General features: G+C 36.5%; 2 protein-coding genes and 1 long non-coding RNA gene across 5 annotated transcripts in view; all 3 read left to right on the forward strand.

Annotated features, from left to right (window-relative positions):
• The first annotated feature begins 4,560 nt into the window (after positions 1–4,560).
• Positions 4,561–7,303, forward strand: sostdc1a (sclerostin domain containing 1a). Its single transcript, XM_055047229.1, has 2 exons — positions 4,561–4,843; positions 6,381–7,303. Exons 1-2 carry the CDS (start codon positions 4,630–4,632, stop codon positions 6,824–6,826), a joined length of 660 nt encoding a protein of 219 aa, XP_054903204.1. The 5' UTR covers positions 4,561–4,629; the 3' UTR covers positions 6,827–7,303.
• Positions 7,304–7,922: 619 nt separating this feature from the next.
• On the forward strand, positions 7,923–10,666 carry LOC129370962 (uncharacterized). Of its 3 annotated transcripts, none has more exons than XR_008607111.1 (4): positions 7,923–8,225; positions 9,168–9,579; positions 9,686–9,847; positions 9,940–10,666. It is a non-coding gene; the product is annotated as an uncharacterized LOC129370962 (long non-coding RNA). The 3 variants fall into 3 exon arrangements; XR_008607113.1 differs by having other exon boundaries at positions 9,180–9,579; XR_008607112.1 differs by having other exon boundaries at positions 7,923–8,220.
• A 1,950-nt stretch (positions 10,667–12,616) lies between these two features.
• crppa (CDP-L-ribitol pyrophosphorylase A) overlaps positions 12,617–14,379 on the forward strand; it is a 36,355-nt gene continuing 34,592 nt past the window's right edge. The window contains exon 1 of the mRNA XM_055047367.1: positions 12,617–12,987. Within this exon, the coding sequence (XP_054903342.1) occupies positions 12,737–12,987 (251 nt within the window). The 5' untranslated portion in view covers positions 12,617–12,736. The remainder of the gene's footprint in view (positions 12,988–14,379) is intronic.

Here is a 14,379-nt window from a genome sequence, read left to right on the forward strand (position 1 = left end):
TCAGACACAACCTGTCATCTGCTTTTGGGAACATTTCCAAACCACTGTGACCCTTTCCTCTTGGCTCTTTTCAAGGTGTTGAACACACCTTCTGCCTCCCACCCACTCCCCCTTTCTGCCTTGTCACACCTCTGATTACAGCATGAGGGTCCTTCCTGATAATAAACACGCTCCCACCGTTCTGCTTGTCAATGTCAAGTTAACCCGACCACCTTCCACTTCCTGTGAGGGTCAGGAGCTAAACGGGAGACACCTCTCACTTTTCTGTTACCTTTAGTAGAGGCTCTAAAGCTGGAAGGCAAATCATGTTTCTCTATTCCCAGGAGAAACTTTAGGGGGCATTAAAGAGTAAATATTCCTCTGGGAAGAGGTAGCCGTGCTGCCCTTTATTTTCTCTCGGAAGTGGATTGAATGGGTCTGTGGCGTCTGTTTGGGAAAGACATAAAAGAGACAGGAGATACTGACAGGCTGTGTGTGAAGATTAACAATAAAGTAAATTCTAAATGTCAGGAGCTAAACTTGTAAAAATGTATTTATAAGTGTTGGTGCATTATTTTCCAGATGATTTCATAAAACATAGACCGTGGTGGTTGGCTCTTGAGTATACTTAAACTTGGCATTAGGACCACCTTAGATTGAAATAAGGATGAAAAGAACGACATCCATTCATCGTTCGCGTCCACTTGTCCATTCAGGACTTGTTGATCAAATCGAACAAAAACAAAACATTTACAACAAACGGATTTGTTACACTGGCTGCCAAATAACTAACCTGAGGACACTTTTGGAAGGCAGTTTTAAAGTAACCTTACATTGACAAACTCACCCAGTTTTCCTCCAGCCCAGGATTTGAACCCCAAACCCCCCTTTTTTTTTTCTTTTTGCAAAAAGAAAAAAAATACCCAAACTTTTAATAAGTGCAGTATTATTGCACTTGTCTTGTCCTTTTTAGGGTTATTTTCCTATTCAATCACATCACTTACGTCAGTTTGGTGTTTTGTTTTTCTCAATAAAAAACACAAAATGGGTTCCTTCTAAATTCTGTCCTTTTTTAACTTGCTTGGCCATAAAATAAACATCCAACGTCTCAAAGGATCAAAGTAGGAGCAAAAAATTATTGCTAATAAAAATAAGTCTAAATATTTATTTTTAAATCTCCAGACTCTTTCGAACATGGCATCGATGATTAACCAAGCGTCACTATATAGTGGTGCTGTAAAACAGAAATCCAAGGGAAACTTCGTGATTTAAAAGAGCATAACATAAGTTTATATAAAGGTTGAGGTTTCGGTTTGTTTGTTTTTTGTTTGTTTTACATTGTGTTTGGGTTGGAAACTTTCAGTCAGATCCTGCAACCCTGACTTCAGGCCTTCAGGCTGCAAGTACCACCAACACTGTCGGTCCTTTGCTGTATTGACTGGTAAATATGGCTGAAATCCATCCATACATCCATCAACAAACAGAAAATACCCTGCAGGTAGAATTTCTTCTTTTCATCAGTGAAACAGCTTCTGTTCAAACATGGTTTTCCATTTTTGTTCATGTCTAGGTCAAGTGAGACCTTTTGATCTTCACTAAGTCGCTATTTTGAAGCATAATTGTTGCTGGAACTAAGACTTGGGAAGTGGCAGAGTACAACTCAATGGTTGTTATTGTTTTCTATTTTTGAACATTGTAATTAGCTGTATCCTTTCATCTCTTTTGTTAAAACTTTTCTTCCTGTGCATTTTAATTCTTCACCCTCACACACTTCACTGTAAATGTTTTTGTTCTTTAATGTTTTTGCTCCTTTCCGTAATTTTGCCCCTTTTTCTATCCTTCCTGCAATCTTATTATTCTTCTTTCTTTTATCCTCTTTTAACCAACGGTCCTCTTTCTCTTCAGCAGGATTTAAAATGATAAGATGTTCATAAAATATCTTATCTTATCTTATCTCATCTCATCTCATCTTATCTTATCTTATCTAAGTATTTTTTTAATTCAACCATTGTAAATTTCCTTTTGAAAGTCTTTCAGCAGCATCTGTCGTTTTCTCTACTCACTTTAAAGTTTAGTTATTCCAGTGTTGACCACTAGATGGCTCTACATTCAATAACCTGCTCCTTTAACCTAATCCAATAACATGAAACTCTCACAGGATGTCAAATTGACCAAATATTTGCATAGAGTCGTGCAGTGATTACTGTGTTTAGTTTATTCTGTAAATATCAAACAACTATTCCAGTAAAACAACAGTACTTTTAGTCAGAGCATATTTTAATTCATTCGTTTTTTGATCAGAGAAGTTGTGGAATTACGCTTCAGTCTTGGAATAACATTCACATAAAAAGCTATTAAAATACCATTCATTTTGAGGCCATAAGAAACATAAAGACCAAAAGTATTTGATTGTTCTTGGATTTTTCATGCCATCTTGAAAACAGCAGAAGGCATCAACAGCAAAAGTGTGTTTGTTTCAGTATCACAGCTGCAAATTTGAACAAAACCACTTCAAACAGAACAAAAACAAAACATTTCCAAGAAATAGATTTGTTATACCAGCTGCTAAAAAAAAGACAATATTAGGACACTTTTGGAAAGTTGTTTTGATCAATATTATTTTTTAATAAAAAAGGTTTATCTGTTTTCTCTTTTCATCAGGGATAACCCTCCCTTTACTTAGAGAGCTGTGCTGTAAGCAAAGCATTAATAACTTTTAGCATATCAGGGTTAAAATGACTGCGTTTAGTTATAAGCACAGCATCAAATCACACAAGCAGGAGTTTAATCTCATCCAGATCATTCGTCTTATTAGAATAACTATTAATGCATGTTTAATGACACTGAGTAAGTTGCATATAAAAGAAAAAAAAGACATTTTTCTTGATGTTGACTGGCTGTAACTCTAAAAGAAGAGAAGTGTTTAGACAGTTTCCACTGTGCACATTAATGCTTTTTTAAAGTATATTTGGTGTTTGAACTGCTAAAACAAGCAGTTAAAAGCATTTTTAAAGATGGGTCCCAAGATTTCAATGTGGAAATCAAGTCAAAGTTTTAATAGTCATCGAAACTAAGGAACTGAAACGACCTCTGGTATCTCTCTGCAGTCACGATAAGCACAGCTAAGTTACGTTCAAGGATCGGATAAAACGTAAGTAGGAAGGTACCAAATAATAAAAAGTTTTGTAAAATTGGAGTGCAAACATCAAGAATGAGATCCACTAAAACTGTGCTCATTAAAGCAGCAGAGTGATTTTTCATTTCTTCAAGGAAATAGAACAATAAATACAAATCAACTCAAAAAGAAGCAGCATAAGAAAACATGAAAGATTTTTAATGTATAGGCTTGCTAGACCATAAAGAGAAATTTAAAACCTGTCTTCTTGCAAATGTTTGTTTAACAAATGGATTGCTTTTGCAATGAAAGACTGTTTTGTCCAATTTTTTAAAAAGAAACGGGTAGCGATGCATTCTACCTGAGGGTAACAGTTCAAAGGCAGCAAAGGAGGATACTTTTGATCAGCTTCCATCCTCTGTGCTTTGTTTAGGGATTTCAATGCATAGATGTGCTTTAAACAGACAGAGAGAATGAATGGCAGGATTATACCTTCACCAAATATCATTTTCTGTGCTGCTCTTTAAACTGTTGAAGCTAGCCAAATTATGATAAAATGCGGTCTGATTTTTTCCCGATTTTATAGTCTGCAAGTGATATTTTCCAGTGTAGAAGTTACCTGAAAGACCCTAAAAACTCTCACAATTCAAAATAAATTTTGCATTATTTACATGACATCATGTACTTTGGCTTTTGCAATGGTGGATACAATTATGAACAGTTATAAGCAACAGTTAGTTTGGGCCTAAAATGTGCATATATATGTAAAATGTAGATGGATTTCTTAAAGTTTTGGAAAGGCTTAAAGTATGTTGAAACAAATAATGTTTTTTCTTGTGTCTTATTTTGTTGTTTTATAATCATGTTATTAAAATAAATAATTTTCATTTTGGTTGTTTAAACAGAAACATTTTCACAAAACTTAACATTTTAGTTGATCTGATGATGTGATTTTTATGTTTTGATCAGTTACTCAGTTCTAGAGTAGTTTTTTATTTTATTTTTATTTTTTTTTTACCCAAACTGTTTTACACTTATTTGAGTGATTTCTTGGATGGCTACTTTTTACTTTTACTTCAGTAAAAGTTGAAGTAGTACTACTCTTGAGTAAAACTTTCAGCTACTCTAGCAATCTCTGCCAGATACATTCCTATCAGAGACGCCTGAAAGAATAAACTGAATCAAGACTTGGTTCAAAAAAGTATGTTATTTTTTTATGTATTTACTAACAGATTTGTTTGTTTTTAAGTTGAACTATGCATGATTATTTGTGGAAAACAACAACAAGATTCCTCTTTTTCAGCCTACAGGGTGAATTTCAGGTTCTTGAGACTGAAATAAAACAAGTGGGCGGGGTTAGAGAGCAGCGGTGATGTATGGCGACCAATCAGATCCTCCAGAAACAGACATACCTGAGCAGCTGCCAGAGCCGGGTCGCATTTAAAACCTCTCTCCTCGCGCTCAGCAGCTCATCCAGCATCAGGACACTTATCTGCTTCTCTCAGCTTGTCATTTGTTTTAAAGGACAAGTAGCCATGCTCCTCCACGCCCACGCGTCGTGTCGCTCCCTCCTCCTGCTCTGTGTCCTCCTGAGGAGCTGCCAGGCCGTGGAAAATGACGCCACGGAGCGGGTGGTTTCGCACGTGAGCCCCGCTCCGGCCGCGGAGCTGCAGAGCAACGCGTCCCTGAACAGCGCGCGCACCGGAGGGCGAGGACAGGGCGGCGGTGCGGCTGCGCAGGAGCGAGGAGGTGAGTGGACAGGAAGGATGCTCTGCTCTTTTACTGCTTTACTCCTAATAAAGCCTGATTTATATGCACTATTTCAATTAATCTAAGTACGGCGAATAACAATTCTGAGCTCTTACTTTTGAGTAAAAATATGTTGAAGTACTTCTACTCTCACTTGACTACACTTTTTGGCCACTTCCGAAATTCAATATTTCGGTAGAGGCCAAAAAACCCGAAATATCGAATTTAATCAAAGTTTGATACAAAGCATAACTCAATGGATGTACAAACAGTTGCAGCCATGTCATGTCACAATATTTGTAGACTTTTCCATCTGAAACAATAATAAGATGAAATCTTTCTTTCAAAAATGTGAAAAACTTAAATGGAAGAAATCAAAAAAATTAACAATAATAATAATCAAACAAAACAAAACGAGGCCAAAGCTTCTTAAATCATTTCCATGATTGTCTCATTTGTTTTAATACAATCATTTACAAACCAAACAACTATTTTGTTCATTTGGATTTTGTTATTAACATGAGTGAATTAGTTAACCTTATTGGTTATTCGATGTGACAAATTTTATAATTAGGAATGAAAAAGTTGCAAAGACAACCAACATAAACAATTATTTTTTCAGTAACTTTTTTCAAAAACTCATTGATTTTTATATCAGATTACATAAAAAATCGAAATATTTGCTGCATTTCTGACTGATTTATTTAAATCCTTAGGAAGAAGCAATGTTTTGTTTGACTAAAAGGTCAAAATTAAGCCTAAAAAATAAGCACTACTGAGTAACACAGCAGATATCTGTGCTACTCAGTACTCAATGAGCATGTTCCAATAGACGTCTGAATATTTAAATGTATCTCAATCACAAGAGCAGCAACATTAAGGTAAACATAAAGCATAACAAACAAGAACAAAAAATAAGAATATTGTTTTGAAAACTACAGATTTTAGTTTTCTATTTTTACATTGTATAAACGGAATCATAAAAACACCAATGTCAGTGTATTAGTGTAGTAGAGATGGCTGCAGTCCAGATGGATGAGGTTTTCTCCCTGCGCCATTATTGCCCTGCGGCTCTCCTGGTATGAGACCCTGATGGATGGGGATGTTTGGGGGTGGAGGGAATGTAAGTAAGAGACAGGAAGATGGAGCTCATCCTGGCTCCATTCATCCAACGCTGTCACAGAGGTGTATGGAGATGCATGAATGGAGCAGGAATTGGGTTACAACCATGGAGGGGAGAGCAGGGGGACAGTTTTCATAGCCTGCAGGAGTAAAAACTGCCTGCCTGCAAAGGTGCATTCCTCCTGCTAATCCACGAGTTTTCTCTTTTTGTCACCATGCTGTAATTATAATTTAAGGAAGAAATGTCGAGATCCTATTGTCTTGCATCCTTGTCTTCATGTTTCTTGCCAGAAGCTTCAAATGGATTCACAGCCAATGTAATGGGAGAAAACTGGAGTCAGAAATCCTGAAGGGGGAATGCTTGAATTGTTTAAAAATATCTCGTATAAACACGGTCCTATCTGTTCGCCCACAGATCGGAGTCAGATTGGCTGCAGAGAGTTGAGGTCTACAAAGTACATCTCAGATGGCCACTGCACCAGCGTCAACCCCATCAAGGAGCTGGTGTGTGCAGGCGAGTGTCTCCCAGCTCAGATGCTGGAGAACTGGATCGGAGCGTCCCGCAGCAGGAAGTTCTGGGCCCGCCGGAGCAGCAGCCATGACTGGCGCTGCGTCAACGACAAAACCCGCACCCAGCGCATCCAGCTGCAGTGCCAGGACGGCACCACGAGAACGTACAAGATCACCGTAGTGACCTCCTGCAAGTGCAAGAGGTTCTCGAGGCAACACAACGAGTCCGGCGGCAAGTTCGAGGACCAATCCGTGCTGCAGCCGTCGGTCCTCCACAGACACAAATCCAAGAGCAAGAAGAGGTTGGGCAAGACCCGGCTGAGAGAGAACTGGCATGAGACCGAATCCTAAACATCTTCAGATAATCCTCGGGAGCTTTCTCCTTTTGACCTTTTGAAAGTTGTGGATTATCTTTCTGTGACTTTCATCTGACTCATGCAAAGTCAGGTAGCTAATTTGGAGACTTCAAAGTGGATTCCCAGAGATTTTTGATTTGAAAAATGTGAACAAAAGTGGATTGTACAGTCTGGAGAGTTCCATGTACTAGAACACATTATCCCATATGAGCTGTGCATTTTCTATGGAGAAAACACTAGTGGGAAAACACCCAAACATCTTTAAAACATTAACTGTAAATAGCTGTACATATATGAAATCCCTACTCACCTTTTGAAATATGGCTGTGTGTATAAGATTTTACTCTGTAAGAAATATGATTTTTGATGTAATATATTTTTTGTCACAATATATTTGGTGAATTCATTTGTTTAGCATCTGCAAAAACTTCACTCTTGTCTTTACTTTGTGCAAAATAAATCCAACAATTGATCACATGTTTCATATTATTAAAAGCTCTAAAGCTTTATGTAGACATGAGACCTTACACCCTAACGCATTTACAAACTGTTAGATGAAATCAATTTAATCAAGATTTAAATCGACGACAGTTTGTACAATTATTGTCTTAAAAAAGCTGCCCCTCCTTCAGATCCCTGGTTTTAGCTATCAGGACAAAATGTTTGATGGATACCAGGTTGACAAAAGCACTGTATGCCAATGCCATTCATTTGGAAAGACATCAGCAATGGGTCTAGTGAAGCAACTCTGGTTGTCCATCAATCTGAAAAGGTCATAATGTTCAAACAACTTAAAATTCATCCTTCGACAATGAGTTTTATTGTCGAAGGAAGACACATCCTTCGATTGCTTTGCAAGTGTCTTCATTGCAAAGTGGCAGAGTATACACTGTAAAAAGTCTTACTCACGATTAGTTGACATAAGGTATTTCTATAAGTTAGTTCCAATTAACATAATGAGTTATGAAATGTCAACTTAATTTCATGAGTTATTTTCATTTCAACTCGAGGATGTGAGTCAGTTCAGTGAAACCTAAAATTCAAACGTGTGAACATAACTTGACAATCTGAGTTTTAAATGTTAACCGGATCTTATAAAAACTGATCACCACAGGCAATATTAATGCGAGATACAAATAGTGCCGGGAATTCGCTCTTTATCTGATAAGGGACTAAATATGAGGTGAAATTTAGTCAGAAGTTCTAAAGTTTTCCATCCCAGTTAGAATCGCATATTAAATGAAGAAGAGGAACACCAGCTGACCACATTAAGGACGTCGAAAACACCTCGCGGATGAATACCATTTTTTCCGAGACCTCGGTCCTAAAGGCGTTCAAGTTCGGCGGGACATTTTTTCCAAATGCGAAGCGAGCTGGAGAGATAAAAATGTAAGGTAAGCTGCATTTTGTCGTTTTTTTGATAATGCCATCCATTTTTCAAATATGTTAAGAGCTAAAAGTTTGTGTTACATATTTAAACACAGGACATAAAACAACAGCTTGCTAATTGAGGGCGGCAGTTAGTTAATGCAGTTGAGCCTAGCTAAACGCAGTATGCTACTCGCTTCTAGAACTTTTTTAAGGGAAATACAAGCGGCTTCCACGATTTTTGTTTTGTACACTTCCTCAGAAATGCATATGTGGCGCTTGGTCAAAGTTCTGCATCGACGTGCTAACTGCAGACGAGTTAGCGGCTTCGGGAAAGGCTGTGCCAGTAATTAGTCTGTTTCTTGTCAGTAATTAGTCGTATCCTTTCTTTCGTGTGTTCTGCGCATGTGTGTCCCTTTCTGGTTGCCGGTGAAAAATGCAAACTATCTCCAGCAGCTATTACTGATTAAACTGTATTCTGAATTTTACAGTAATTATTTATCAAGCGTTAGCTCAGGCTGGGCGCGTGCCCAAGACTATCACATATCAAGGAGCTTTGGTGGCTTCCAAATAGTCAGGACCCCACTGTAGGTCCTGAAACATGGAGGAGGGGTTCTGAAAAATCTTTTTTCGATTTGATTACTGTTTAAAAATGACTATTTGATTTAGTTGTTAGTAAAGTGTGTCACCTTACAATGAATTAAACTAGCAAAATTAATTTTGTTGTCCTTCACTTGACCCAATATCAAGGTATATCATTTACAATAAATTGGGGACAGTCTGTGTTACTGTTATTGTGCAGGTCAAATTCTGAAAACTTTGGAACCTCTACTTTGGACAATGAAGCTGATGAAGATAACATTTTAGTCAAGTTATTTTAATTAAGTGGCAAAACTGGAATTTGTATGTATGAATACTTTATATTTTTAAATACCATAATCTGAAATGTATGGGGTTTTTTTGTTTAGTTTTTTGTGCAGGTGTCTGCGAGACCCAGGGTCAGAAAAGGGATGGCACTCATGGTTTCACAGTTTGAAATTTAAAATGGGAAACTACAGGCAAAAATTAAGTTCAGCACGATACCCTGAAGTGGTCTCAAACAAAAGAAAATCTGGAATTTCAAAAGGGGAAACTGTCAAAAAGTCAAAGAAGGGAGAGGTGAACTTCTGTCCTGATCCATCTGAAGGACACAGTCCTGAAAACATGGAGGTGAAGCGCAAGATAATGGAGGCTGAAATGCAGAAGAAAGACCCAAATCATCAGCTGCTTGAGGATTTGATGGTTGCTACATTTTCTCAGCGTAGGAAAGACATTGTAGGAGATCAACCACACATCACAGAGATCATCTCCTGATGGCCTGCTCTGTTCCATGAGAGACAGGTAATCGCATAACTGAATTCGTTCCACCAAGACATTTAGTGATTTAATACTGAGTTAACTGTCCTATTGAGACAAAGTTTTATATTCTATGTATTCTATTCCTCAGATTAGGGCAGAATTTACAAGAATTGTCACCACAGACCTTCTGAAATCTTTTCTTGACTGACTTGATGGCCTGGTTTTGAGACTGCTGGAGGTCTACAAAGCAGCAACCAAATCTGGAAAGAAGCAGCCACTCAAAGACATTTTGGACTGCCTTGCAAAAGATGTGAGCAGGACTGAAGATGGCTAGAAAACAAGGCATAATTTGTTAATTTTGTTAAAATATATTAATTTTACTGCATGTCTCATCTCTTGCAGGACACAAATGAAAGGAGAAGGGCTGCTGCTCTGCTTGGTTTGCCTCGCTACATATCTGGCGAAGATCCATCAACTGTCATCAGGATGTGTGATGTAAGACTAACAAAATTTCTTACAAAAACTGTTTACATGTTTACCTATTTCTCTTTCTTGCTATCATTTCTTTAAAATCTTTTTGTAGCATTTGTGTTTGCAAAAACATATTTTTAGTCCTTATTAAGAGACATCACTTCCTGTGTACTACAGCCATGCATAACATCAAATTCCGATGTAATTACTTTGTGTATCCTTATTAATTTTGCTAAAAGCCAGTTGATGGAAACATGCCTGATTTGCATTTTCTTTCATTTCTTTTGACATTTTAAGAATTTGATGATTAAAAAAATGCATTAAAATGGAAACACTGCTGGTGTCCTACATTTTTAGAATAATTTTAACTCTTCACAATGGTGGTTTTTAATCTGGTGAAGTTCTTAATTGGAGCCTTTTAAGTACATTTATTTATTGAGATTTCAATAAAATTCTGTTTTATTTGTCAAATCGATTTCTGTTTTTGTCAATTTTGGTCCTCCAATAAATGTCAACACCTCTGCTTGTCTTGGACAAATGTTTTCTTTTACACTTGATTTAAGGCTTGTCTCATATTTGATAGAGCAAGATAAAAATAAATGTATAATATTTGAAATGGAAGTGTATTTGGTGTAATTATTTTTAGGAAACTGGTGAACTTGGCATTATTAGTGGAGGAAGTGAACAATATTTGGAAATGTTAGTTTACTTAAATTGCAATTTTAAGTTCAATTGCTGCCTTAAACTCTTAAGTTAAATCAACTCAAAAAAGGAATTGGTATGAATATAGTTAGTCAGTTTAACTTTAAAATGAGAGTTGAAAGTATATATAATTGTTTGTTACTTTAACAAAATAAAACAAGTTTTCTGAATGGATAATGTATCTTTGCAATGTGTTTAAACTCAGAGTATGAAGTTCATACAACAAGTAGTCATTAGTTAGAAAAGTGGTATAATTTAATTATTTGAGTTCAAATAGAATATGATTTTAATTTCACTTGACAAGAGTACTCAATTTTTTGAGAATGAATAATGTTTTGTAGTTAGTCATTTCAACTTATGGTATCATATTTAAGCAACAAATTATAAGCAATTGGGCTACTTTTCTAGCTTGCCAACCTAAGTTGGAAAAATACATAATTTCAAGTTGTGCTAACTTGTGTTTTTAAGGCAGCAATTGTACTCAAGTTTTTAAGTTTAACCACCCTAATTATTTTTACAGTGTAGGTGTCTTTGTGTTTTGTTCAAAAATTAGGGAAAAATGGAGCAAGAAATTAATAGGCAAATTGGTGTATTTTGAAATTCTTCCTAAAGTTAATAGTTAAGAAACTCAAAAAGCTTAACATATGCCTTTTATGGCCTCAACACATTTAATATTAAAATTTATCAATGTATATTTAGAGAAAACCTGAACAAAAATGTCAGGAGAAAGAAAGTGACAAGGTTGAATCTGAATGAACCACAAAACATCTGGAACAATGGATCAAAACAAAATGCATGAGCATAATGCATTTGTCCAGCTAAAATCAAAGTCAGGAAATCAGCACAAACACCTGATACCAGCTGCCAGGGCTGAAACAGAAGGGTGATGATATGGGTTTGTTTTCCAGCCGCAAAACATGGCTGCCTTGCAGTCATTAATCCAACCATGTCCTCCTCTGTTTATCAAAGTATTCCAGAGTCAAATGTGAAGCCATCTGTCCAACAGCTGAAGCCCACACTGGGTCATCAACAGGACATTGTTTCAACACACAGCAGCACATCTCCAGCAGATGATGGAAAAATGGAAACAATGTGTTGCAATAGGGCTGATTTAACCGGATTGAAAAGCTGTAGCTGGACCACACAGAAGCTGATCAGAAAGAGGTTCAGCAACTTAAGGTGTTCTCTGTTTTTCTATTTTGTGTGATACCTTTGTTTATCATTTTATTTTTATTTTTATTTTCATGTACAAAAACAATAAAGTCAACAAGACTGTAAAAAAAAGTGGGTAAATAATGCTTGTGTGGATTCTGATGCACACTTCAGATTTAAATAGTTTCAAATTATGGTTGAAATAATTTTAGTTGATTAATTGAATAATTTAACATTAATGACACTAAGATGTTCTGACTCAACATACAAAAAATGAAGCAGGATGTACTTTTTACACAAAGTAAATAGAAATTTACTGTCAACATAAACAATAAAACTTAGTACATTAAGCAAATTCTGATATATTTCTGTTGGATTTTATCTTGCAAAAACCACTATGTCTTGAAATGTTCTATTTGAAATATCCATTTGGAGATATTTGGTGCACTAGGGTAACAATTTCAGATTTGCTGATAAATATCTGTCAAGTTGAAGTGATAAACCAGGATATGATTTTCAAAATAAAGTGAAGTAACTTCAGACACTGTATAAATTCCCAGGATCAAAGTCTCTAATTGCATGTATTAATTTAATGAGCAATAATAATAATAATAATAATAATAATAATAATAATAATAATAATAATAATAATAATAATAGTACGCATCATCTTTTAATCGGAAATGCACATTGTCTTACTTTGAAAGGTTAGGGCGGAAGTACTACCATTGTAGTGTTAGCTTCATATCGCGGTTATATCCGCCGCTTCTCCATCCACGCCGCCTCAGTGACAGACATCCTGCCGTCGGCCAGGAATGCACAGATTTTGGAGAAACCTCCTTTGACACCTTTTTACACCTCCAACCGTAAAAAGATGGAGGTCAGTCCCGTTTATATGCAGAGTGGTGACAGTGAGCAGGATAGGCCCGCTTATCCCCGGGTTTTCCCAACAGGCGAAGCCCGGAAGCGCGACCACCTTAAGGCGGGACTCTGCGTGGACTTCCCGGTGTCGGTGGTTCTTCCGGCCGGCGGCACCGGAGAGCGAACCGGACTGCAGACACCAAAACAGTTCTGTCCGTTTCTGGGTAGACCGCTCATAAGCTACACTGTAGAGTCCTTTGAGAGGTAGGAAAATAAGCTACGATAAATCCCTTTTAGTTATAAAATACAAAAAAAACTGTTGGAAATATAGTTGCCTCTGACAGGGATGGTTTTACTACATGTAGGGCCCAGGGGCTAAAAATTAAAGGTCCACCCCCAACATCTCAAACTGCATTTATTATTTTCTGCAACCATTCACAAATCAATCAAAATCCATCAGGAATTAGAAAAATTATTGAGACCAAACATACAAATCCTTTGTCTTTCCAAAATCAAAATATCTTCTTTTCCCAGCAGTTACTGGTGATACAAGGAGAACATATTAAAATGTCATTGAAGGTATCAGAAAAAAAGGTCCATTCCATCCATTTTGTCTGGGTATCACAATAAAATTAATGAACACAGAGAACTGATGATCGAGATTATGGTTATTGAGAAATATTCAAATTCTGTTTTTCCAATCGGTGGATGCGCCATAAATGCAGGTAGGTTCTGCAGACGCTAACAGATAACAAGAACAATGTTAAGAATAATTTTTGTGTGAAACCGAAGTCACCTATAGATAGAAAATGCATGAAGTTATTTGAAAAGATACACTTTTGACAATGTTTTGGGAATTACAGCTTATATTTGTTTATCCAAGTACAAATCTTCTCAAATGAGCAGTACCAATATCATATACGTTAAAGACCTTTATTCAGAAGTTATAAAATAAAAAATAAGTTAAAAAAAAAAAGGCATGTGTTGACCAGCTGATATTTTGAGTTGTCAGGATAAAATTTTGGCAATTTTCTACTCGAACCCACTCAGTTTTTTATTATTAATGATCTCAACATAAATAGACTGTGTTATGAGAAATTCCCAGTATTTTCCGATCGGACTTTGAAGTTTTTTTCCCCCCTCACATCCTGGCACGTTTAACCATGCCATTGTTAGGCTTGTCAGGAAGTACTCCAGGGTGTGTGTTTGCATGGAAGGAGTTTGTTTTATTCAAGGATTACCTTTTACAAGAAATGTAAGTGGCTTGTTTTGTGTGTTTCAGGAAGCTTTGATCCTGCCTTTGGCTGAAGTGTCCTGTTTTGGATGGCTTTTATTAACCACATAACTGCTGTGGGGGAATACCTTGATTAAAGCAGAACAATATAGTGTTATAAACTAAACAAAGCAAAGGGTTGTTATTTGAAGGAAAATTTAGCAGTGGTTCCGCTTTAAGTCATTTAAAAAACATCAACATTGTAAATTAAACAGCCAATGTAGATTGATTTAAAGTAAGAAAACATAAACTCTATTTTGAAAATGCAATTTACTTTATTACAGTTTGCTGGTGGAATATTTGAGTTTTTGTCTTTGGCAGACAGGTGGTCATATTTTCAACAGATTTCAGGCTCCATGATGGGGAAATGAAACTGAGGATGT

This window comes from Poeciliopsis prolifica, unplaced genomic scaffold, assembly GCF_027474105.1.
Source record: "Poeciliopsis prolifica strain line A6 unplaced genomic scaffold, Auburn_PproV2 SCAFFOLD025, whole genome shotgun sequence".
Classification (NCBI taxonomy): Eukaryota; Metazoa; Chordata; class Actinopteri; order Cyprinodontiformes; family Poeciliidae; genus Poeciliopsis; species Poeciliopsis prolifica.